Here is a 26,474-nt window from a genome sequence, read left to right as displayed (position 1 = left end):
AATGTTTTGTTTCTTCAAGAGAAAAAGCCCAAATTCTTTTAACTCAGCTTTTGTTGTCACCTTCTTTGGCTTTTGTGTCAGTGTTTTGCAAATGTGATTCTGACAAGAATAGAAAAAGCTTTGTTCAACTTTCCCACAAGACAGAAAAAAAGAATTTATAGCTAGCTCAAATTCTGTCTGTCATGCAGAAGCACAGAAAAGTGCACTGTTCCAGCTGATGTCAGCTGAAGTCCACCCAGCATTCGCTTCCTGTGAGCAGTCATAAGAGGAGGCTATCTGATGTGGGGCCTGTGCTAAGTGCCGGGTGGCTGAAACACACCTGTGAAGATGAAGCCTTCCCTAACCTTTAACTGTATGTGCTGTACTGGCATATTCCCAGGAATACAGGCGATTAATATTTTCTGGTAACTACTTGGAAGGGTTCAGCTGAATAATGAGGTGGATTTTCGACTCAGGAATCCATTTAGTCTGGTTCTTTGTTTCTATTTCATGCTATAATGAAATGAGTTCCTGGCCAGATGCTCAGGACAAATGATGTGCTGTGATTTTATTCACCCCTGCCATGCACTTCAGGCGATCATTTACACCTGTGTAGAGTGGATTCAAAACAGTGTAGACAATTCTTCCTGTTGCCTTTGTATTATATATGCTGCTATGAATAGAGTGAAGGCAGTATTTCCCAAGTGGAGCAAGGAGAGTGCCTGCTGTTTCCACTCTTACTCATGTTGTGTGCTGCAAATTGATCTGTCTATGTAACAGTGGGACCTCCTGGTTTGTGACACTCAGGGAACCTGTGCAAATATAAGCCACCCTCCATTCTAGGGCAGTCCAAACTGCATCCTAAGTCATTGCAGCCTTGAATTCCTGGACCCATCCTTCCTGATTTTGAGTCTTTTTATATTTAGCTTGCACAGCACAAAGTAAAGGACTTCAAGACAGACATGTGCTAAGAAGTGGGCTTATGTGCAGGTGACTGTAAAGGTTTATAACCAGTGGAGCTATCTTGAGTAAGGTCATCTTATTTCAGCAGGAAACTTGGAGATGAGATGTATGCCTATTACCTTTTTATTTAGGGCAAAAGCGTAGATTTTTTCCCCCTACTATTTGTAGTTTTCATTATTCTTCAGAGAGAATGAAGAAAGAATGATAGGTTCAATACAAAAACCTGAGGATAATAAACATGTTTCTAGTGGAGGTGTACTGTTCTTAACTTTCTGTGCTCTATTGTAAAATAGTGCAGTCATTTGCAAATAGGAGACTGAGATGCAAAGAAGGCAGTTGAGGTAACTCATCCCCCAGTGCTCTGCCCAAGCAGGGATACATGGAAGGTGCAGAAGCTGACTGCATGCATGCCAGCTGCCTAACAGCTGCAAGGAGGAGCAGTGGAGTGAGGGGTGAGGCAGGATCTACAGGATCTATGGCTGTCATGCTTCCCACCCCAGGCAGCCGGGTTAGTGCCAATCCCAACATGGGGCTCTGAGCAAAGGCTCAGCCCAGGTCATGATTTACCACGAGGTGAGTGTCGTTTTTCGTTAGATGTGATGCTTGCTGGAGGCTGCTGGCAATGCATAAAATATACTGGGACCCTGGAAAAAGAAAACATGCAATAAAACCCTCATGTCCATCTCTAAAATGATATCAACATATCTGATTTATGAAAAATGTATAAATGTGACTTGGGAACAGCTTGCGCTTTCACACTAAATAAAATGAGGAGACAGAAGAGGGAACTTGAATGTCTGTGAGCATACTCATGTATACAAATGACTGTCATAAATCTTTCTGCATGATTGCTTTGCTTTGTGGCACCTCTTTGGGGAGTTCTGCAGGGAACAAAGCCCTACAGTTTGGGAAAGTGGGAAAAGAAATGCAAAAGAAAACGGATTTGCTGATATAATTATGCAATTCATGTAGAACATATTTGGTCTACTAATCAGAATGGAAGGGAAAGGAGTGTAGACAGTACTGTTGGTTTAAAGGAATTGAATTAAAAGACCAAACATCCTGAGTGAGATTGTGGCCTCCTGAGACTTCAGAAGATAGGCCTGGCTCTGGAAGGAACTGGGAGACAGAGCTCTGTAAGTCTGAACAAAGAAAATGGTTTATGCTTTCAGGATGGGGAGAAAACAAATTCCTTAGCCAATGTAAATCTGTCTTGACGTTGGTGCTCATTTGCATTATCTGCCGATTTGGTCCAGAGCAACCTCAGTCTGATTTTAGAGTCTCTCCTGATTGTGGTCCAGCTCCATCAGCCTGGAGCTGATGGGGAGCTCCCAGAAAAGCAAGAGCTTGTCTGCCACAAGGAAGAGTGCTGTCATGGCAGGGGAGGGGAGGGAATGGGAGGGAAGGAGTGGGGAGGGGTGGGGAGGGGAGGGGAGGGGAAGGGGTGAGCCTGTGCCCAAGCTAGTGCTCCTCAGTGACTGTGCAACTGCTCTGCCCTGCTGATTTCCTTAAACAGTGCTCCCCTTGCCTCTGCAGACTGGATGATGGGTGATTCTTAGTTATCTTTTTGATCTGGGAGCAAGGAAATGTATTAAAAGAGATCATTCAGAAGGAGACGTCAAAGAGGGACAATGAAGGTAAAAACAAAGAAAAATAGCAGCTAAACTGTTTTTTGCTCCTGTGATGTGTTCAATAGTAGTTGTGCTCAACCAGGAAAGCTCCTTCCTCAGCAGAGGAGCAAGCAGCTGTGCCATGGTAGCTTTTGTCCCACTAAGGAGATGTGACTGAGGCCTTTTCCTGCCTCTCTTCCTGCGTGGTCATGATGTTGGCCTGAGCTGCACATCCCTGCCTTGCTCACAAGTAATGTGCTGGAGCCCAGGGCATGTACCTGAGAGGTATTTCTGTAATTAATATTTTGCAGAGGAATTCCTGTCAGTTATCTGGGCTTCTGCAGCACACCGGTGGAGTAGTTTTGTAATATTTAACTATTAAGCTGCAATAAAGCATCTCTAAAAAGGGTATTTAGATTGGAATGAAGGATTTACTTTGATATTGAGGAGTTTTTTGCAAACTGTAGTGAATGTAAATTTTATTTTCTGAGCAAGAATATGCACATAGAACTGCTCAAAACAACACTTATTTTGGTGCCTTCACGCCTGTCCTGAAATGACTGTAAATGATCCCAGGGAGTTCAATCAAGCTGATCTCTCCTGCTCTCCCTAACATCAGCCATCTGGCTCCATTGCCTTTGTGCTGTGCATGACCAGCCAGCTGGCCAGCTGTACCTCTCAGCTCCCTTCAAGATGAGTTGCCTTTAGGGCTTGAAGAGCTGCTCAGACTGCTATGAAGATGTTAACTCTAGAGAACTCTTTCCATCATCCACTGTGAAAAGAGTGGTAGCTACTCAGGAAGGCTCTCACTGTAAAATGGAAGAAAAGCAAAGATTATGGTGAAGTTGCTCTTAGTACAAGGGAAGACAGGTTCTCACTGCTATGATTATTTTTGGATCTAAGCTTGCCTTACTTATATTGAAAGACTTGCAATTGTCTTTGTTAGAAATTTGCTCCTTTCAGTTGAAAGCCCCTGCATTTTGAAAGTCACTGGAGGATCCCTTTCACCTTCCCAGAATTTGGAGAAACTGAAGACATGGGAACTACTGAAGCCTGTTCTATGGTCCTCTCTTACTGTATTCAGTTTCTCTATTCAAAGCATTTTTTGCAACCTGAGCATTCCTGGCAAAGCCAAGCTTGGTCTCACACCCATTAGCAGAGGTGAGCAGGGGCCACCTTGGCTTGACTACCAAGGCATTTTCCAGAGACTTTAAATTCTCTTGCAAGTCCCAGCCACAGCTGCAGGAAGCCTGCCTCCTCCTCACCTCTCTGGCAGAGGGAACACAACCTCAGTATGAAGGACTCTCCAACAAGCAGTGATTTCTGCTTGGAGCAATTTTTTGGCTGGGAGACTTGTGCTAAAAGGAAAGTATCGTGTCCGGGTGCTCTGAAGAACAGAATAACAGAGAGAGGCTGGGATGTATCTTGCTGTAAAAGCCTTTCTGCTGGCATTTGAAATAATCTTTAATAACTCAGAAAGGTGCAGATGTGCTTTTCATCGAACAGCAATGAGGATGGTAAAAACTGCTTACCCCTACTTTCAGTTGTTTTTATTTTGCATTAATAGCCATCCCTCTCCCTGAGCTGTTGGACTAATCATTGTTGACTCACTTAATTCATGTGCTCAGCAGACTGGCAGCATGGAAACTGTGCCACAAGCAGTTCTTGCTGCTGTCATCCAATTTTCTATGGGGTTGTGTAAAGTTAGAAACTGGATGCAGCAGGATTTGGTGGGTCATTTCCTCGTGCTGGGAATCTGTCTCATCTGCCCTACTCTCAGGCTTCCTAGCATTTTTATTGGAAGCAAGCTCTGCTGCAATTTTCTAGACACAAGTAAATAAGGCAGAATAGCGTTTTATTACTATGATTATCTTATGGTTCTTTGTTTGTGTGACACTGACCATGAGTTTGAAGTGCTGTGTAGAACAAGGCCCACTCATAAAACAGTCTTTAGATCATAACAAGTCTGGTTCTGCAGATGCTCACCTTTACAGACTGTGCTAGTTTTCTGTAACAAAATGCTTTGTATGTGGCTCTCTGCAAATAGATGGAGCATAGTTAGGAAAGGAATTGAGAAGGCTTCAGCAAGGATTTTCTGAAGCTCCTGAGACGTTAATGAGTGAAAGGACCAAAGAAATTTGGTGACTTCTGTGCTTTTGATGCCAGTACATGCGTTAGAAATCCCACTTAATTCTGCTGGTGACCTGATCCTGTTACTGTTACTGCAGTGACTTTGAGCATGTTGATCTCTGCCCTACCTGTTCTATTTTACCTTGCTAGATTGCCTGTGCTCTGGAGGGTGGGATGAACCACAGTGTGCCTGTAAGTCTTACCAATTGCAAGCCAAGCTAGCAGTTCTTTGCCTCAGTACTGTAACTTGTGCTATGGAAGGTTATACCTCTGAGTATGAATTTGAAAGAGCAAGAAGAAATATGCCTCGAGTTGTTCACTTACTCACTGACAAGGAAAGAAAGTGCCCTTGCTTGTTCAAGGAGCTCACAGCTGAAACATGGCATCACCAAGGCACTGACTGAAAGCCAGTCAGAGGTGTCAATTCAGCTGCTGAGCCTAATAAAATCTCTAAAATGTATTTCATGAGCTAGTAGGAAATGCTAATTGCCCCATTCTACAAAGAAACCTCTATTTTAATATTTTTCTACTGTTTAAAGGCAATATTAAGTCACTCTTTCAACTGCCTTGAAAGTAGGAGTCTCACGCACAAGACCATCCTTTGCCCCATTCATCCCTTGGCGCAGTTGAGAAGCTGTGCCACAAGCAGTTCTGGCTGCTGTCATCCAGTTTGGCATGGGGTGTGTATTGTCAGTTACTGCATGCCTCAGGAGTTGGGGGGTTCTTGGCAGGGTTGAGAAGTGTTGCAGACTTGATGCATCTTCAGCCTTGGGCTGTGTCTGTGAGCATCTGACTGCATGCAACACGGTATGTGAGAGCATCCTGAGTCATAGCTCTTAGCCTAAACTGAAGGAATTGAGAGCCTAAAGAAGTTGCTCTTCTGTGTCACATCTTGAATACAAAGTTGGTTTGTTCTTTATTAAGGTTACACAAAGCTGATTTCCTTTGTCTGGATGAACACCCACTAGGATGGATTTCTTTCCTTCCTCTGTGGCTTCTGTCACCCCTTCCTAAATCTACTGGCTAAACAAATAGCTCTGTGGCAGATATTATGTGCTCAGCATTTCTTCAGAGCCTCTGAAGAGCCTTAACTATGAAATTAAGTACTTGGTTGTATTAGGGTGACTATGCGTTGGTTTCTTAGAATCTAGTTTATGATATTGTGCTATCTAGTGAGTTAGGGGCTTTAATATTTCATTAAAGATGAACTCTTAACCTCACTGAAGCCCATAATGGCATTTGTGTTGTTTTTCAGTCTGTGAATCACCCTGAGATGAAACTGGATTGAGACTGCTTCAAAAAATAGCTGAATATTCAAAACTTGTACCTCCTGACCCTGTTGCATTCTGCTCTGCTGAGAGAAAAGTAGAAGGAACCAAAAAGGGATTGGTTTTGTTTTTTTTGTTTTGATTTGTTTTTCCCTTTTAATATAGTAATATTTGAAAAACAACTATACTTTGTCTACAGACTGAGTGCCATGGATCATTTCCATCTCCAGCAGTGATTTTTAGACTTGCTTAGAGCCAGAGTGAGTCTGGAAACCTACCAAATTTAGAGACATTGGACCTTTTTCCCATTGGATTTTCTTCCGTCTGTGCACAAGAAGTGCAAGATCTACCCAGGAAGAATAGCATAGATTTAAATGACTGCAGAGTGCCGGAGTGAAGAGAATATGGCTCTACATCTCTCTATGCAAGACAAGCAGTTCACAAAATAGGAATTTGATGTGGTTTGTGTTTTGGCTTTGCTAAGCCCAGGGGCCTTGTCATGTTGCTTTGGGAGATTGATGCTTTCTTTACAGCTTTCTACCTCCAGGAATACTTTGGTTTTGTAAGGAAAAAAACTTCCAGAGAAAGTAGTTACTACTGCAAGTGTTGATCAGGGTTGTATTAAACGTGTTTACACTTTTTTTTATAAGTAAAATAATGGTTGTTTTCTTCTAATCAGGAGGATTTGTCTTTTCACTCCAATCTCCAGCCTCTCAATCACGGTCTCTTTTTTTTCTCTGTTTTTTTTCCCTTTTAAGTACAATCAACAGTGACAAACCGAGTCTACATCAGCTTGATGTTTATAAAGTGGTCCAATCATAGCTTCACTTCTGGGCAGGAACAAATAAATTCATCAAGCAATTGATGCTTTTGCACTGCTGTTATGATAAATGTTGCCATCCATTATACAAGTAGGCTCAGGCTGCAAGGAGCTGAACTGAACATTGCTGCCTGATAGGAATGACAACAAGACAATATGTGCTGCCTTTTTTTATGCTTTGTATTCGTAAACACAGCTCTCCAATTATACTAATTTTGTTTGTTTGAATTAGGCAGTAGATTAGGAAATGTTTTCAGTTAACAGTGGAACATAACACACATTAATATTTTGGCAAATGTGGCATACTTCTCTGCGTTGGGCTGCAGACTTATTTACTTTGGATTTCCACCAGATGCAGAGCATGCTGTGAGAGCCACTCGGCTGGCTGGGACCTGTGCTCACTGCAGCATGGAAAGAGATCCTAATGTCACTTACCACATGCATGATTAGCATGGTGCATGTGGCATTTGAGAACAACCTGCCTCCCCAACTGCTTCCTCTGGAAAAAATGACACTGATAGCAATACTGAAGGTGCTAGTATATTGTTGTGTTTTGAGGAGGTTATGAGTGGTAGTTCGCAGGAGATTTTCTGCTGTTTTGGCTCTGGATTGACAGTAATGAGGTAGGAGCTCGCTTCTGTGTGATTTCTGCACTGGACTCGATTCCTTCTCTCCTTTTTTCCTCCATTGTATTTTCATAGCCCTTGTGTGATGTGATTACAGAACAAAAGATTCATTAAAGAAGGGGAAACCAAGCTAGCAGTTAGTACATTGCAAAATCTAAAGTGAGTCTGGCATTATTTAAGACATCCTTTCTTTGCACACAAGCACTGAAAAAGGACATGCATAGTGTGAATTAAAGAAAATTAATTAATTCAACAGGGAGAGTTCTTTTTCCTCCTTAGAAATTCCAAGCAGCATTTCAGAATTGGGTATCATCTACTGAAATATCTACGAGAAAGTGCCCTGTAAAGCTCCAAGTAGAAGTAAACATTCAACGTCTACTTTTTTTTTGATCCAGAGTCTGTACACCAAGTAATGTGATAGCTCTTGACTTTTTTCTGATTTCAGAGTTCTCAGATGCAACTGATGCATGTTTAACAGCTGGAATTTCAGAGTTCAACACACGTGTATTCAACTCATATAAGTGGCTGAGGTACAGTTCATCCAGTGTTCAAACTGTGCTCTAGGTTTCTAGATAGCTTGCACACAGCAGTTGAAGGCAGCACAGAGTCCTGCCTACATTGCACAAACTTTATTCACCATCTCCAAATGGTTGCTGTTCAGATGCTGTGGTGGGGTAGCCTTTGTTGTTTTTATTTAGGTGGGAATGAAGAGGAGCAATGTCCAGTCATCCTTTAATGGCTATTACTGGCATGTATTTTAAGCCTGTCTGCAGGGAGCTTCTGGGTCAAGGAATAGTTTTTGGCATAGTGTCAAACCTAAACTTTCCCTTTCTGTTTGCCTCAGCACCTCTGAGGGGAGTTTGAACAGAGGTGATAATCTCATCTCTGTTAGTAACTGTTGTTGTTTGCAATATTCTTGGCAAATTGTGAAGTTGCAGTTGTAGCTGGGAGGCTCAGGGCAGCCAGAAATGTGTGTGTGCATGAGAATACTGCTGGGTATCAGAGGGATCAGCCCACTTTTCTAATCCAGCCACAATAGGTGGTGACTTGACAAAAGGTAATAAGTGCAAATTCTCAAACTGAGAGTGTGATCCCTTGCCTTTCAGCAATATACTGGAGTTGGTGGGCAATGTGGTTCATTATAGTGTGGGAAAAGTCATAGCCACTGAAGCATAAATGGAAAAAACACGATATTCAGCATCCTTATTAAACACAGAGCATGGTCTACAAGCTGAAAGAAAGAAGACTGGACTCTGCAATCTACTCTGCAGAGAACAATTGTACAAGGATTTCTAAATGACATTTACAAATGATGAGAGGAATGCTGTGCTAATAACATCCAGACAAAAAAATGCATTGGAAGATAAGAAATGGATTTCATTCCTCATAGCATTTTATTGTCTGCAGCAAAAGCATTTTGTCTTTTTAGCATTTCTTCCAAGTATTCATCTGCTTCCTTATCAAGAACTTAAGCTTTAATCTTGTGAATTTCTGAGTTTCCAAGGGTGCTTTTTTGTGCTTGCAAGTTGAAGGCTGGTTGTGGACATCATTTACTCCGTTATCCTGCCAGCTACTTCTTGATCAGCTCTAACGCACATAATGAATGTAATTATGTCAGGATAAAGCAACTGGCTGATTTACAGCCTCTGCTAAAGAAACAGTTTGAGTCTTCAGGTGCTGTACCAGGCTCACTACCTGTCCTCTGGATGGTATAAGCACACTGCTTTCCTTAGCTGGAATTAATGGAAGCAAGCAAGAGAAAGCATTGGCTGATCTTTCAGATTAAAAAAATCCACCTTCTACTTTCATGGGGTTCTGTACAAATGGAAAGCGCTGAGATTTTGTAATCAGAGTCAGTACAGAAGTGGATTTTCAGACTTCTGGCTATCCCAATTGTTGCAATTGTGGGTTTGGGTGTTTGCAAACAATCCAAGAACTTCTGTGTGTTTCACATGCTCCTTACTCTCCTTTCTCTTGTAACATGATCAAGGAAAAACCTTTGATAAGCACTGAAACTTCAAGAGAGACTTGAAATTACCATGTGTTCTGTCTGAAAGTCAGATTTACTCTCCCTAGGAATGAAAATAACATTTCTCTGCATTGTTTTCATTGAAAGACCTTCTGCTGTTTGATATTCCAGACTCCCAGAAATTCAGCTGCTTTAGGAGACAAAGAACATTTGAATCATTTGCACTCTTTAATAGCCCACATTTTTTGTGCAGTGTTTGTAGAATGCTGCAAACTGACTAATATATATTGATCTAATTGTTAGTTAACCTCAGCTTGACACGTGAAGCAAAAATTAATCTGATTTTGAAGGGAATTCCTTTTTCTTGAGCAAATGCTGTGCAGGAGCAGTGTGGACAGCACTCAGCGCCTGGCTGCGATGTTCTGCATGCATCAAATGACCAATATCTTTTTTCCTTCAGAAACAAACTTCAGAAATAGTTGAAACAGTGCTCAATATCAGTGCTATTCAACTGCAGAGGAAAGGCTTACAAAAATTACAGGCAGAAATAATAGCAGTACAGTGCACCTTGCTGAAGGACTCCATAAAGCTTTCTTGACTAAGACATCAACTAACATCGCAGGGACTCTGTGTTTCCAGAGAAGGTAATTTAAGACATTGTGGAAGAAGTGAGTCTGATTTTGTACTTCCTTTTCCATCTTGCATGACTTCTTGTAAACAGACATATCTTAAATACAGATAATTAGGTGGAGAGGGAGGAAAACAGTGTCTCTTTATACATAAGCAATTGCTGTCATGTCTAGGAACTTCTGAGACAGATAAGCAGCTTTGTTCTTGAATTGCTATGCAGGTGTGATTTGCACTTGCCCCAAAGAGTGCTATTTTGCATTTCCCTTCCCTAACTTTCAGTACCAGTGCACAGTAGGCTTCTAAGCTGAATCTTCAGGCACAGGCTTTGTGTTTTGATGCCTCAGCTTTCAGCCGCTTGCTGTGAGACAGCGTGCCCTCTGTGTTGATGTGCCAGTCCTCCTTTTGCACTGGAAGAGCTGTGAGGGTTCAGCATCTTCTGCAAGTCACGCTTTATGGTGTCTGCATTGTGTGGCAGCAGGTTGGGACCCAAAATTAGGAAGTCTCATTTGAAAATCTCTGTCTTCCCTCAGCCCCTTGTCCCAACATGTGGAACTGAGCACAGTGTTCTGAAGGGCAGTTTCCTTCTGCAGCTTTGGCTCTTAGTGAGGGACTGTGTTCATTAAGGTTTTGTTAACTTTTCTTGCTCCCTTCTTTGAACACAAAATCCTTATTTTTATAAGGAAGCAACTATGGCTGTTATGCAGTATAGGAGTGAATGCCAGATCTTTAGCTAAGGTAAATACTTTCCTAACATTAGCAGCTTTGGTGAATGGGGGCTGTTTTCCCACGTCCTCATCTGAAGTTTTGGGTATATTTTTCTGTTCAATATGCAATTTATATTTAAGTTTACTGTACAGTGTACTACAGCAGTACCTCTTACATCAGCTAAACAGGTTTATTCTTCATCCAGCTTTCTGCTCTGGCCATTGTTGGCAGTGCGTTTGGACAGCCACACTGGGAACAACTGAACAAAGGAAACAACCTTTTCAGTGCAGGAAAACAAGGAACCATGCTGCAGCCAGTTGTGAGCTGCTCTACAAAGGGATTTGGGCAGGTAAAGAAAAAGCTGTTTTGAATTTTCAGACTGATTATAAATGACAAGTTATCAGGGAGCACAAAGAAATAGCTACTGTACATTTCCTAACACCAATATCCTTTGTTAGACTACAGACAAAAGTAGGCTTTGACTTGAGACTACAGGAGAATATAAGATGAGAGTCTATAAAGATGGAACGTATTGATCTTCCCTTTATCTTTTCAAAGCATTACTCTTTTGTCAAGGATTCCTGATTTTGTATAACATTGTGTCCCAATCTTCTAATATTTTGAGCATTTCAATGCATTTCTTTTAGGGAAATAGATATTTTCAGTAATTAGATTTTTGGGAAATATTACTGAATAATGAAACACCTGCAAACAAAGTAATTTTTCAAATGAGTTGATAAAAATGGGTCAGTTCCTGGCCTGCCTGAAGTACACAGCTTCATGTCCCTCACTAAAGATGTATTGATTTTTAAGCATCTTTTTCATGAAGCTCCAAGTCAAAGTGGGTTATTTTGGAGTGTGCTGGCTCCTATTAAATTTAAAAAGGGAAAACTTTGGGAGGGAGACTGCAGATGTACAGGAAAACTAATTTGCAGACAACAGATACAAACAGCACAATAACATATTTGACAGAGAAAATTCTCAGCTACAAAGCACTGCTTTTCAACATAGTCATCACAATTAGCTGTGCATTTTTACCAGTGATGAACAAGAGCCTGCATGTCTGAGGTCAGTGTTTTGCAACATCTGCACAGGTTTTTGAAGCCAGTTCAACTGTTTGTTGTCAGTGTTGCTTGAAAATATCAAATATGCTACTGTCTTCATTAGTTTGATGGTTTATTCTAAATGCCAGTAGAGCTACTGTGCTGGCATTTCTGTTATGTGCCAATTCTATACCCAACATGTGCCATCAGAGGAACAGATACCAAGAGAAAATTTCCTATTTTGTCCTGTGACCACAATGATCTTTCTTTCAACTTTTCTATAAATTTGAAAAAGAAATAATTCCTTTTGGTTGCCTTGCTTGAAGGGCTGGAGCACTTCAACATTTTTGTGTGATGATGTGGAAATTTATGGTGCTCAGAGAGCTGTCCGAGAGCTCTGTCCTGAGCTGCTGGAAACTGCCACACCTCTACTGCAATGCAAAAGACATTTTAAAAAAGATGTGAAGCTTGGGATTTATTTGCGATAATCAATAGTAGTATTAAAATAAGTAAAAATGAAGAAGAAAGGAAATTGATATGGAAGAGCAAGGGAACAGCAAGAAACAAACAAAATATTATAGGTGGGTGTGAAAGAGCATAGGCTCACCAATCCTGGTACTGATTTTCTCTAGAATGAAGGCTTTACCTGAGAAAAGTCAGATTTAGTACTGCTTGTTGTGTTTTCTTGTTTAAATTCATACCTATGCTATGCACAATTAGTGGTGATGAATTTACACTTTCAAGGCAGGGGCTTTTCTCACTAAATCAGGCCTTTATATCCCACTCTTCCAATTGCAGTAGTATTACGGTGTTACATGGCAGTATTCTCTTAACTAATTTTAGACTAGGCTATTTTAAGAGTAGCCTGATGTATTCATTTATGTCATACGCAGAGTGAATGTTATAAAGATGTGCTATTCTTATCACTGCTGCCCATTATTATTTGTCTTGCCTATGTGTTATGTGTCAGATGGAAGCACGTTCCTCTCCCAGCCAAGACCAGGGAGCCATGCTAGATAAATGCTCCATTTGAGCACTGAGAACAAAAACATTTGGGAAAATGCCTCAGGGGAAAAGGACGATGTAAGATACAGGCTACAGAATTAATCAGTAGAATGAATTTGATAGTAATCAGTAGTTGTGCCTAGTTAAAACGATCGGTAAGACCCATTTCTGTAGATGTTATTTTTTGCTCCTACTGTCAGCTGAATTTACCAGTTTGTATTGAAGGTCTTCTCTTAATCTCAGTTCCAAAACTCATTTGTGTTTGAAATGATACCTTAGCAGCAGGTTTGACCATTCTGTAGGCTTCCTACATGTTATTTCCTGAAAGCAATCTTGCAGATTGGTTTCCTGGGCAGACAATTAACTCAAATTAGCTGATGATGATATTGAATTTATATCGGGTTCTGGATCTTTGGAAAACTATATTAGTTTAGAGTCTGTTTTCTTATGGTAGCAAATGTTACCACTTCTGGAGATATTTTATTCTTCCTGTGACACTTTGTCACTTTTCTTTGGCTCTCACAGGAAAACAATCCATGCTAAATCCTCTCTTGCCTTTCTTTGCTATAAGAAAGAAATTCCCTATCCATCTAGGGGCCACCAAAGTTCTTCAGAAGGAGGAAAACAGCCTCAGCTGCTTTAGCTGCAGACACATCAGATTAATTTGAAGGTTTTATTTGCTTGCTTTTATCCTTTTTCTGTCCAGTCTGCCCTAGGCTCCTAGTGGTAAGTTCATTAAGTTCCTCTATATTAACCTACCCACTTCTAGTTTCCTCTTGACCTAATCCAATTCATGCTGTAGTTTCTTCCTTCCCGTGTTCAAGAAATTGCAGTATTTCATTTGACAGACAATTACTGTTTTCAAGAGAATTCCCCCAACCTTTTGTCAAAAGTTGAATGACCTTTTTCTATCACCTGAGTTACCCTTTAGTATTTAGTCTGGCAAGGTACCATACTAATTGTATTGAATAAAGCATGCTAGCAAGCTGTAGGCTTGCTCAGTGTGACATCCCTGCTAAGCAGCAGCTGAAACCCCTATATTTTAAACTGATGGAGGGCCCTGCTAAGCTTGGTGAAGGTGTGTCCTCCCAGGGGTTGTGTGCCTGAGTGATGAAGGGGAGTAAGCTGCACCAGCAAAAACACTGCTTGGCGCTGGGCTGCCTGCACTGCTTGTTGTTCATCTCTGGTTTGTGTAAATCAAAAGCAGCTCAATGGACTTTAAAGGATTTAATGTCATGAAATGTTTTGAGCTGATACAATTGGGCACATGTTGAGTATAACGCATGATAAGAAATAGCATAAAGAAAACTACAGGCTTGATCTTTCCCATTTCATGTTTCCTTTATACAGGTGGAATGTGATCTGTCCTTTAAGGCTGGTGTTAATGTCTTCACTTGGGAATATAAAAAAAAACCAGACACAATCTCCCTATGTTTAGTATAAAAAGCAGTAAGTGTTCTGTATCTGCAATTATATGCCATAATATAGTGATTAAAGACATATGCAGTCTGAAATGCTTGGCCAGAGGCTTTGAGGCTGTGATTTTACTGTGGAGTGTTTTTGGTGAGAAACACATTTTCCTTAAAATACATAAATATATAAATAAATGAAGCTCTTCAACTTTGTAGCCCAAAGCAAGATTAATTAGGAGGAAAAATGCTTAATCTATCTGTCCTCCATAGAATTAATGAATAACAGAGATTTTCTTCCCAGCATCTATAGCTTAAGGGGTTCTGAGTATCTGTGCATGTCCTGTCTACATGTTGCTGTTTGCAGCTCCCCACACCATGTTTCTCTTTTCATGTCTTGTAACAAATCTGCTGGCTTTCCATATTTTACTGGTTTTGGACCGTAGTTGATTTTAAGTTGTGTATGGGCTCTAAATCAAACGAGGTGAAGATTAATAAAAGCAAATTCTGCCACTTCTGTGGCGAGCTGTCACTGATTTTCAGATGGAGAAACTGAAAACCAGGGAAGTTGTGCAGGCTGGAATAGGAAAAAGCATAACAGTTCTTTAAACATTTTCATAGTCCTATAGAATCTTAAGTGCTCTGTTTGTACTGTCTGGCTTATTTTCAAGGGTGTTTAAAAACAAAACAGCAACCACACACACACACACACACACAAAAAACCCTCACATCCAATGCTGTTAAATTAGACTTTGTCCTCTACTGGAAAAACTCAAAAACTCTGTTCTACTAGATGAGTTTGAATTTGTTGTCATACATCCATCTGCTAAGGGTGCCCAGTGGCACAGTGTTCAGGATGGAATTTCACCATATATCTACTATTTATGTTTAAGACTGTATTTTTGAAAAATGCATTGAAGACTTTAATGCTGGAAATGGTTTGATTTCTTCTTAAATATAGCGAACATCTCTGACAAAGCCAGATAACAACTGAACTAAATGTTCTTTATTACTCATGCATTGTTCCTATGAAAAACATAATACCTCAGAGGCAGCAGTGATTCTTCAGATTTGCCCAATGACAAGCCACTATATCAGCTAGTTGTTGCTAAAATTGTCAGTGTTAACTTTATTTGCCAAAACATGTTTTCTTTTTTCAAGCTGCCAGTTGTTGTATCAAAATAAATGGAATCTAAAAATCTCATTATTTTTATTGTTTAAAGCCAGCATTGGGTGCAGTTCTGGGGTCAGATGGCAACAATACTAATTTACCCCTGTGCTGCTGCACTTAGAATCTTCAATCTGCTATGACTTTGACATGACGACTGGCTGTGTTTCTTAATTTTGTTGCGAAGGTTTTGCTGGAGGGCTGTGCATCTCTTAATAATGTGCATGAAGGCACAGACAAGGAAGTAAATGAATATTGTATGAGGTTCTTTTCCTACATGTGGGTCTGCCTGGGTGAAGATCTGCAGAGGTCCAAGAGCCTGCATCTCATGGCCGGAATGGGACTATGATGATGATAGCCAAAATGAATGCACACTATTGAGTTCAATGCGCTTACAGCAGCAAAGTGTTCTCACTTCTCAGCTGGATCAGACAGGGAAGCAATGTCCTTTCCACTGTGTTTGCTCCTTTGGTGGGTCCACTGGCTATTTTAGTGCCAGTGGAGAGCTGTGACATTCAACAGGAGAACTGTTACCTGAGAAGCAAAGTCAGGTTGGATGGAGCCCTGGGCAGCCTGATCTGTGCTGTGAGCCCTGAGCCCTTTTAGGAAACATCTGTGTAACTGTAGTAAGTAAAGTGAAATGGTGTTGAGGCTAATACTGCCAAAATTAAAAGAATATATGCATCTGCATGGTTTCTGAAAGATACCTAGAGATTTTAAACCATCGCATTTGATTTTGTAAACATGAATTTTCGAATCTCTCCTTCCAAAATCTGTTGGAACTACGCAAGAAGGAGATTGCACAAACACTATTGCAGTTCTTCAATGTGCCGCAGTACCTCTTTGCAGCAGAATGAGGGCCTCAGTTCTGTATGTCTGGGTAATTTAACACTTTTTAGTTTCCTGATATATTCATTACTGTTTTCTTCTAGATAAAAGCTACCTAAGACATAAAATATTACCTTGTACTAAAATTCTAGGTGATTGGCTTGCAAATTTGTTTGGGATTTCATTAGGAAAATTGTAGTTGATGCTAATGTGCATGAACAGCTACAGCTGGAATCTGTAGTTACAGATCATCACTGGCATCATATTTTGTTCTTTACTTTTTTTCTCATTAAAGCTAGCATTCAAACACTTTAAACATCAAAGTCTCTCTTCTTCATATTATTCATTCTTGCAAAAGTCTCACATCATGCAGTAGAATGATCAGAAAGGTATTTCTCTTTAGATATGGTAAATGAGTCTCATTGTGTCCTTTTGGAGAAGTGATTGGGAATGATTTTATGGTTATTCACTTTAACATTTTATTGTTTTGAGTCTAAGCTTTATTAAAGTTTGGAAACTTTTAAGCTGATATTCAATCACCATCTCCTCATCTTATTTCTACCCCAAAGAAATGTCTTTCATTGATCACCTTCTGCAGACTCTAAAAATCAAATTCTACAGAAAACATCTCGTAAAATAATTGAAATTCCATAACTCTGAGTATCTGAGTATGTATCCTCCTCACCTGGCACTGTACACCAGAAGGCATAGTAATTCCAAAGGTTCTGCTGTACATAAGGTACTTTGCAGGAGAGTCTGACGTGGTTATCTTAAATAACTTTTTCTGCCCACTTTTGGGGAAGAACTGAAATCTGTACCTTTTGAGGTTAAGATCTTCCCTAGCTCTAAGTGAACTTGGGGTCAAGTTGAGTTGTATTGCCATTGCTAGTTCTATTCTGGGCTCCGCAGATAAGACTATGGCTGCAGGACTGACGCTTTACTAAAGGTTCTTTTCAAAATCTTTTAGTTCTTTATTATTAAAAGTGAAATTTACTGTCTCTGATCTCAGTAACTAAGCACAGCAGGACTGTAAATGCAGAAGCAATTGTTTCCCTCTATACAAACATCTCATGCCAATCTGGCATGTACTGCAGTAACCAAGAGTCAACAGAAGCAAGATCAGCATTCAGGAAGAGCAAGCAGAGTTTCAGAGAGAGAGATGGACAATAGCAAGGTGGTGGTGGTGGTTTTTCTCCTGTTATCATTGATTATTAGCTTTAACTACTTAGCAGTCCAGTAACAGCTGAGGAGTGCCCCAAGGCAATAGACCATCTTTACTGTGTGAGGGGAGAAGCCTCTGTCAGGTATCTTTTTTAGAATGTTTTGCTTTAGAATCTTTACGTCTGGCTTCTTAACATCAGTCAGCTGTTCTTCATCCCGATGCTTATTTTGACTGAGGACAGTGACAGCAGAATGTGATCACGTATTGACTGTCATTCAAATATGTAGGATCTTGGTGTTTCTTTCTAGCAGCTTCCTATTCATCTTGGTTGGTATGAGTGAAAACACGAGCCCTATGGAGACGAGTAGGAGTAAAAATCGATGAGAGAGAATAATAGCCTAGTAGAGAGAGAGAGAGAGAGAGCTGGATTTGCAATTTGGAATGGGATCCCAGATTTGCCTCTGGCTTGTTGCATTGATTTGGGGCAAATTACCAGTGCCTTTCCATGTTTCCCATTTGTAGGATGGGTCAGCAGTCAGAGTTGATTAGTATGTTTTCAACAAAAGCATTTTCATTGAAACCTAGATGTTGCATATACTGATTTTGATCTATTCTTCTTCTGGCAATACAGGCCTTTCTGAGAAAAAAATGGAACCTGACCCTTATGAGCAGGTAACAATGGTTTCAACTCACTGCTATCTCTGTGAGAATATTTCAAAGCTTTCTGGCTTTGTTCCAATGCAAAAAGAAAACATGTTTTCTGAACTTGAAAGTTTTCCAAAACACTACTGCCATCCTTCAGTCAGCTCTAATAGTATGTTGTTTGTAAATTGCTTTGAGCTCCTTGAGTGAACAGAGATCTATAAGAGCTAGCAATTATTTGAATGGTGTTAGGTAAGGTTGCAGCCATGTAAGTATGCTCGTGTGTGCTTCTGTATGTGCTGTAGGCTATTTTAAGTGACCATTTAAAAACATTTGCTTAGTGAAAGAAAATTTTGACCCAAATCACATAACAAATAAAATCCTGTCTTTGAAAGAGCCCATTTAAAACTGCAGGGATGTGAAGGTAAACATCAACTGGTAAACTCTTTGTGATAGTGGATAGTGGTTTTCAGCTCTGGGGATAAAGTACAAGCAGATGAGTCAGAATCCAAACTGAATTCTTCTGGGCAACTTGTGAACTTGGAGTTTATAATCTAAAACTGAGCTAACAGTTTCTTAACCATATCAAGACCAGCAGGTGTTGCTATAATATATTAAATGCTGTGGAGGTACCTAACAAGCTGCACTCAAGCATTAGTTCAATAAGCATTCAAATTGGTGTTTTCCACGAAAGTGTAATGCTATGACAGTGTTGCGGTAGCAATAGTACTAAAATTATCAAAACAGTAGAAAATTGCAGATTCAGAGCTACTTCTGCTGAGCTGTGAGTTTCACTGTGTCTACAGGGAAACAACGTCTGACCCTGGATTTAGATATTGAGACTTCAGTGAATTGAAGAGTACAGAACTGTAGAAAGTAACCATCCTTTATAGACCTTTGTAGAAATGTAACTACTGGCGAGAAATGTTCCTGCAAAAACTCTGAGTGGGATGGGGTACAAGGACCACTGTGAGCATTAATGCTGAAGCTGCCTGTTTGAAAGGGCTCAACTACCTTGTGTCCGCAGATCACTGGCTAAGTGGTCTGAATGGTTCTTCATCAGTTGTTGTGTGTGTGTTTAATGATAAGGGCCTAGGCTGCTTCTCTCCACTTGTATGTGCTTGGCAAGAACTTCTTTTGCGTATGGAAGTGGTCCCAGACACTTCACTTCCAGGTAGGATCACAAGCCAAGGTTGCACTTAGGCTGCTGGGAAACCCATGGAGCTGAGAGCATTTGCAGCTCTCCCTCTTGCTGGAAGCATATCGGCTTGATTCAATTCATTTCCAGCCTCGAGACAGGTGGGTCATCGTCTGAACTCCAGGGGTGCAGCCATAGGCAAGAGAAGACTTGGTCTCGTACTTTCCCAGGATCTGCCTGCAGTGTTGCTTGGGTAGGATACGGGCCCTCTAGATGGACAGCAGAGAGAAAATGGCCACTGGTGGAGTAAACCACGCAACGCCCGTGGCTCACTCACCCATCCATCGCGCCGAAAGGCAGCGGCAGGGGAGCAGCGGGCGAGGCGGGGCGGCGCGGCCACGGCACGGCGGCTCCACTGTGTGCATGTAGATGAGATCCCCCGGAGCACGTCACTCCGCACCGGCGCTCTGCGTTTGGGGCGGCGGAGAGCGAGGGCGGGCGAGCGGGAGCCGCCGGCGGAGGAGAGGAGAGAAGAGCAGAGGAGAGGAGGCGGCGGCTCGGCAGCGGGCAGCCAGCAACGGCTCCGCGGCGCCCCCGATGCCGCCCAGCCCAACGCCGCGCGGGCCCCGCGGGGCGAAAGCGGGCGCCGGCGGGCGGGGAGCGGCGCGGTGGTGCTGAAGGACAGCTCCGCTCGCATCCGCGCCCCGCCGCGCCCCGGCGCCGGGTGGCCGCGAGGCCGCCGCGCCTTGATGTGCCCCCAGCGCCCGCGGCTCCCATGGCGGTGGCACGGAAAATCAAAACTTTGTTGACGGTCAACATCTTGGTCTTCGTGGGGATCATCCTCTTCTCCGTCTACTGCAGGATCCAGGATCGTTCCCAGGAGCTGGTGCAGATCGTCCGGAGCGCGGACCGCCGTGTCAGGAGCCGAGGAGCCAAGGTGGGCAGCCTGGCTGACAGGGAGTCCATCCTGCAGCGCCTGGACCACCTGGAGGAAGTGGTCTACAACCAGCTAAATGGTACGGAGGGCTGGGGGGGAGAGCTGCGCTGGTCCCGTGGTGATCAGCTCTCCTGGGAGGGTGCTGTAGGCTGGGAAAATCACCCGAAGTGCCTGCTTGCTGGGGAGGGAAACTCTGCACCGAAGCACTGCCCTGAAGCCAAAGATGCAGGGAAAGCTGCAGGGGTTTGTTGGAGGGGTGCGTGAAGGCACTCCCTCAAACTCTTGGGTCAAAGTCAGGACTTTTGAAGTAGAAAGTTAAGGAGGCTGCAGAGTTCAGGGATGTAAGGGTTGGTGGAATTCTCAGTAAGCTTTTACAGCTTCCCTGAATATATCAACTCTGCGTGGGTATGTGTTTTTATGGCAAATGCACTTTAAGTTTTTAGCTGGAAGTTGCATATTTGGTCTCCAAATTACTTAAAAAGCACTCTACCAAGTTCTTATGCTGTGTACTTTTAATAGTCATTTTAAGGATTGCTCCCATATGTTTCTTTAATGACTTTGCCATTTAAATTTTATATTATCTTTGGTAAGGAAAGGAAGCATCCACTAATTCCTTTTGTTACATTCAGTTTTAATTTGCCAGCCTTGAAAAATCTTGTTAGGTAAGCAAAGAACCCTTACGTGGTAGTTAGAACAGGCTAAGCCATACCAGTTGCCAAGGGACGGATAATGTTTCATATGGGAACTAATTCTTTCAAAGAAGTCTGTTTGTATTTGCATAGATTCATAAAGTTCTAAATGTGGGACATCAAACAAACAAGTATGTGATTAAATACATCCATGCTTTCCACAAGAAGCTGAAGGAGCAAACTTTTACAAGAGATTTTAATATAAATGTAGCATTCAGTGTTGAGCATCAAATAAAACTTGCAGTGTAAATATTTTTAATGATACCAAATGTGCTTGTAGCCTGCTTCTGAAAATCTTACTCATAATATTGATTTAACAAAGGCTACTGCAGTCTCAAAATGCAGACAAACAGTGTAAAGTATATATACTATTACTACTTTCTGAATGAATGACCCTGTAAATCCAAGTAGGTTGGATGGTTACAGTAACACGCTGTTTGTGTCAGTGACTGTTACAGAGCTGGCATCCCCTCGCACTTTCACATACGCATTCATGTGTACAAAAAGAGAAGGGAGAACAGGAATGTGGAGTGGTGGGTGTTAGTCACAAAAGTATGCATTCATAAGTTAGAGGAGGAGAGTCAACAGAAGGAGTCAGCTGCTGTATTTTCTAATGATAATTCGGAGAAGTTCTGAAGAATGTAAGTTTTAAGAGAAAAATCCTCCCACATTCAATATATCCATCATAGCGCAATTGAATGATTTATTTTTCCTCAGAATTGTTTTGTTCTTGGTGGTTTTCACAAGTGAAATATTGGATAGGATTTTACCAGCTCTGGGTTCATCTCAGCATAGCATCCCCTGAAGTATCAGCAGGAGTCCATAACGTTCTAGGCAGGCATCGTTGCATGTAATGACTGTGGCTTCAGAGTAAACAGAAAGTTCTCCATAAGCTATTTCTCTATTTTGGCGACTGTTTTTAAAGTGCAATTACTTTAATTAAAATGTTGCTCCTTCAGGTTATAACAAACACTGTAGGCAGTTGCTTGTTCTAGAAAGTTCTTATACAGAAAAATACAGAAAGTTAATCAAGCTGAGATGTTCAGATTTCCTGTGCATTTCCCTTCAGTCTCTCTCTGACGTGTCTTTTGTTTATTACACAGCAGTTTATTAATGCAGATAAACTATTTGGTCATCACTGGGAAAAGATACTTTCTCAGTTTCGTCCTTTATTTAAGTATTTGCTCATTTTTCCATCTTGTGGTAACAACTCCGCAAATTCCTTACAATTAGCAGGTAGCCTACTGAAATCATCAGAACTGCATCAGTGTAAGTGAAATCAATTATCAGTGTTTGGGTTTAGCTCCCTGGTGTTGCTTTTTAATATCATGACTCATTATTTAATGGGCATAATGCTGCTCTGGAAGCATTGAAATTCAAGGTAGTCTGTTTGTGACAGTGCTCTACTGTGCCTTACCCAAAGACTGGGGTTACACAAACGCTCAGAACCATGCCTTCCATCCCAGTGTCAAGCAGGGTTCCTCAGATGTTAACCTGTGCAGTACTTCACTGCAAGTTGGAGAGTCATCTGATGCCTTCTCGAACGTTACTTCATAATGAGATGGGCCAAAGTCACTTTTATAAGGGGAGATGGATAGGCAGATTTTATTCATAAGGCATATTAATTCCTGCAAGCACCACAAGTTTGAGTCAAGTCCAGTGATTTTGTTGTGATAGGTCTGTCCAGATCACAATGCCATTTTTTTTTACTCTTCATTCTTTCTGTTTTGAGATCAGCAAATGTACAGCCAAATATTATGTATCCTACATTTTTTGTAATCAAGTCTTAGTGTTCATTTATTTAATTGTTTTCTTCTATTCATCTAAATCCTGAACTGGTGGGATCTTACCTGGTTTTTCCAGGGACTCTGCTGAAGTTCCAATATAGTAGAAAAACCTTCTTTGAGAGACCAGCCCTGCATCTGCAACAATACAGAATTTTGTTTCTGTCATGCTTACTTATTTTCATGAAATCAAAGAAACATCATTTGAAAGTGCACTTTTCTGTGAGGAAAAACAAGCACAAGCAGTTATGCTGAAAGAGCATTTCTAGCATGAAAGAGTAATTTCTACTGATGAGTATCATTTACTGTCAGTCAACAGTGAACTAAAGCTTGGTAGATTTAGTAACAATTCTTGAAATGATGTGACACTTCGGTATTTTGTTCTTTTACCTTTATTATTATTATTATTTTGCAAGGAAAAAAAAAAAAAAACCACCAAGATTTAATTGGTTGTTTTTTTTCCCTAATCAGTTTTGCATCTAAGTCTGTTGCTAATGATTTATCACAGAAGATAAAGAATTTTTGATGCTCCAACTACATAATAACCTTTCATGCCAAAAGCAATTGAAGGGTCAGACTACAATTTCACTGTAATTGCCTTTTTCCCTTTTCACTGTCTCTTTCCAGTAATCCACAACAATCAATATAGCATGTAATTAAATTTCATTCAATCTGCAAAGATTAAGAGAGTTTTCATCTTCTCATTATGTATGCTCACATCATGTCTTCCTACCCACATCTTCTACATTAGACCTCTTCGACCTGTTCTGTTGCAGATGTGGAGGAATATGTCTGGAGTATTCCCTTGAATTTCACAGATTACCATTCTTTACACATCATAATTTGATTTTGCTCTCTTTAGGAAGATTAAATACAACAGCAATTTCCAGTTTGATAAATGGGTTTTATATTGCATATGCATTAAATGGGGGCTGAGGGGGGAAAAAAAAAAAAAAGTGGACAATTCACATAATTGCAGCACACAGGCTTAAAATGATGGAAATAGCAGGTCCTACGTATGGAGGACTGATTCAACAAGACTGACTCCTGATTTTTTGAGTGTACTGGAAGCAAAGTGATTGCATTTAAAATTCAGCCTGGCAATCTGCATACTTAAAAGGTACAGTAGTATTTTTAAAGGACTATTTACCCTTCACAGGCTTGAGGCTGGTTGGAAATGGTTCCAAATTTCTATATTAAAAGTAAGAGTGGGGAACTGGCTGCAGTTGAATCATGCGAATGTCCACATCAGATTTGTCAAAAAGAAGCATTTATTGCTGGCAACTTTCAGTTCAGTTGCCGAAAAGAGAGGGAAAGCCAGGTGTGCATGGGGATAGATTAAGTGTGACTGCCAGCCTTGCATTAATGAAAGCACACCTTCTCTTACCCACATACAAGTTCTCAAATGCTTGATTTGATTATGATCCAATGCTAACATGCATCTGACCAAATTAACACGTAGTAATTTCCACACTTGTTTGTGTAGAATAATCATTTGTAATTTGTAATACATAATCAGATAAAAGCAATGTTTACAGGTGTGGAAGGAAGATCTTTGGCTGATACAGTGGTTTTGTTGCCATTTAGAAGCAATTCAGGACATTCCTGTTCAGTTCCTTTCAATTTCTTTGCAGGTATATTTGGAAAAGTAACAATGAGGCAGTCACTTTTTTTAGTCAAGAACTGCAGTATAGTTGTTGCACATATATAAACAACAGACATTTTCACAGAAATAGAAAACCTGGCTTGACTTAAAGGCCTTAATACAGGAGGTGGGGCTGCTTTTGAGTATTTGCCATTTGTTTTCTTTAAGCAAAGACAGGTAGTAGCTAAACCAAGAGCATCATTTAAAAATGCAGTTCCAGGCACTGAGTGTATGGCTGTTCTCCAAGGAAATAATAAGATTTATGAAAGGAAGGGAAAGAAATGAGTCATGTTTAACAAATCTTTCTTTTATTGATGCCCCTCTCTAACCTTACTAATGGGTACTCAGTCTCCCCTTGCTCAGTATACATGGCACGTTTTTTTTATTATTGTTATAATTTGTTGGGTTTCACTTGAGAGTCATTTCCTTTGCTTATTTTAAACTAACAAACCAAAAGGGAAAAAAAAAAAAAAAAGATTGTGCAATGTTCTGGATAACAGGAAGGAAGAAAGTCAATGACAGCTGAGCAGCTTCCAACTTCGTTGTAGTTCTATTGATCAAAACTGCCCTCTGAAATAAGAGTATTTCAGCCTTTGAGAATGAAAACCAGAGAATCTCCCACCGACCCCAAGTCTCCGTCCTGAGAGCATGGAGCTAAAAGCACAGTCTTAACATGACGTGTGGATGACATCTGCCTGGTTTTCTTAAAACCCACAGGTACAGTGCCATAGAACTGTGTATGAATGTCTGAAAGTCACATGGATAGAGGCAAAATCTGTTTTATGGCAAAATGGTCTTCTTTCCTTCCATTGCCATGCATGAAAAGAAAATGCAGCAGCACTTCTTATGACAAATCCAATGGATCGTCCATCCAGAGGAGCTCTCACACAAGCTTCCTACCTATTGTTGCATTTCTCAGGCCCTTTTGTTTCTGAATAGTTCTATGCATCTGTCGTCTAGACAAGGATGAGCCGTGATAGTGAATTTGTATCCTCAGCAAGTGGAGTCCTGAGGGAAACACTGCAGTAGAAAAAGCCCAGTTAGAGAATCTTTGACAAATGGCAATAGGCCTAATACAGGCTGTTCTTCAAGTATGTCCTTGATTCCTGGCTTTGGAGGAGAATCCAAGGGTAGCTGCAGGGGAGAACAGACCTATTTCTGCTTTGTCATCATGAGCAGTGTGGACAGTTTTCTCAAGGGCTCAAGAGAGATGTCTAAGGAAATGAGCAGAACATCTGTAGAAAAGGTGAGAATATAGATTTCTGAGTATTTTAATTCTTTCACCACCTCCTGTGGAGCCATTTTCTAGAAGTCCTTTCATTTGCCACCGATCTGATTTATACTTCTAATATTTGAGCTTTGATTTGCATGTCAGCCAGAAATTATTGTTAAGAAAACTAAATGAAAAAGAAAAAAAAAAAAGAGTTTTTTGAAACAGCTTCTCTAAGCATTGCTACTTAAAAACTGATTCTGTCAGGCAGATGTATTGGTACCAGAGGGCTGCAGGAGAGAGCTACCTATTACATCACTTTGTTTGGAAATTACATCTAAATAACTGAACACAGTGAGTGAAAGATGCCCAAAAGATAAGGAAACATGCTGAGCCTCTGGGATTGCTTCAACCTTGTCCTCCGGGGTTAAATGTTAGAGCACATGTGTAAGAGGCTGCTGCAATGCCAGTGTCTCCCTTGGGTTGAACACTCACTGCAAAATAGCATAGCACTGGGAAAAGCCATGCTATATAACCCCAAAGCTCCCTGACACCACCTTCCTCCCTCCAAGCCTAAGGCATGCCTGCAAGAAGGAAGGTGCTAGTGTAAGCCTTTGTTCTGCCACCCAACCCCACTCAGCAGGAAAATTCTTTGGCTGTGCAAACTACCACTGTTCCCTCTTCAGTTAGCTGCAGCAGGAGGGAGTGGAGAAAATCTGAGCCTATGTAGGAAAAAGCAGCTGTGGAACTTAGTTATCTACCTTTTGCTTATGTTTCAGAGCTACTTGTACAGGCAATCCAGTTGTCTTTGCTGGAGTACTCATGAGAATCAGTGCTCACCAGAGTAAGAGCCACACACTTTATAAGGGATGAGTCAAACCAGGTTTGCTGGAGTTACATTTGAACGCTGGTACATGCAGCATGAAATAGCTGGTACATCCAGCTATCCCAGCTGGGCTTTTATGTCTGATAAACTGATCAGGGAAGAAAATGGATCCTTCCAGGTCTTCCTCTTCTGTGAAATTCTTTAATTATTCAGATAATGTGAAATGCAAGTGCTACCTACACAGGTTCATGCTGGGCTGTGTCAGACTATGCGGAGATATCTATGAGG

General features: G+C 41.0%; 1 protein-coding gene across 8 annotated transcripts in view; it reads left to right on the top strand.

Moving 5' to 3' along the window:
- The window catches only part of GALNT9 (polypeptide N-acetylgalactosaminyltransferase 9), a 439,027-nt gene that overhangs the window by 210,230 nt on the left and 202,323 nt on the right, over positions 1 to 26,474 (top strand). For 6 of the 8 annotated variants that reach the window (XM_031592751.2, XM_090120747.1, XM_090120745.1 and 3 more), the window contains exon 1: positions 19,766 to 20,111. In XM_031592751.2, the coding sequence (XP_031448611.1) occupies positions 19,871 to 20,111 (241 nt within the window). In that variant the 5' untranslated portion in view covers positions 19,766 to 19,870. Of the gene's footprint in view, positions 1 to 10,962; positions 11,050 to 19,765; positions 20,112 to 26,474 lie in introns of those variants that run through there. The other 2 variants (XM_090120750.1, XM_090120751.1) reach the window with 2 other exon arrangements.

This window comes from Phasianus colchicus, chromosome 18, assembly GCF_987193195.1.
Source record: "Phasianus colchicus chromosome 18, bPhaCol1.hap1.1, whole genome shotgun sequence".
Taxonomy (NCBI): Eukaryota; Metazoa; Chordata; class Aves; order Galliformes; family Phasianidae; genus Phasianus; species Phasianus colchicus.
The sequence above is the reverse complement of the archived record's forward strand: the minus strand, read 5'-3'. Positions and strand labels throughout refer to the sequence as shown.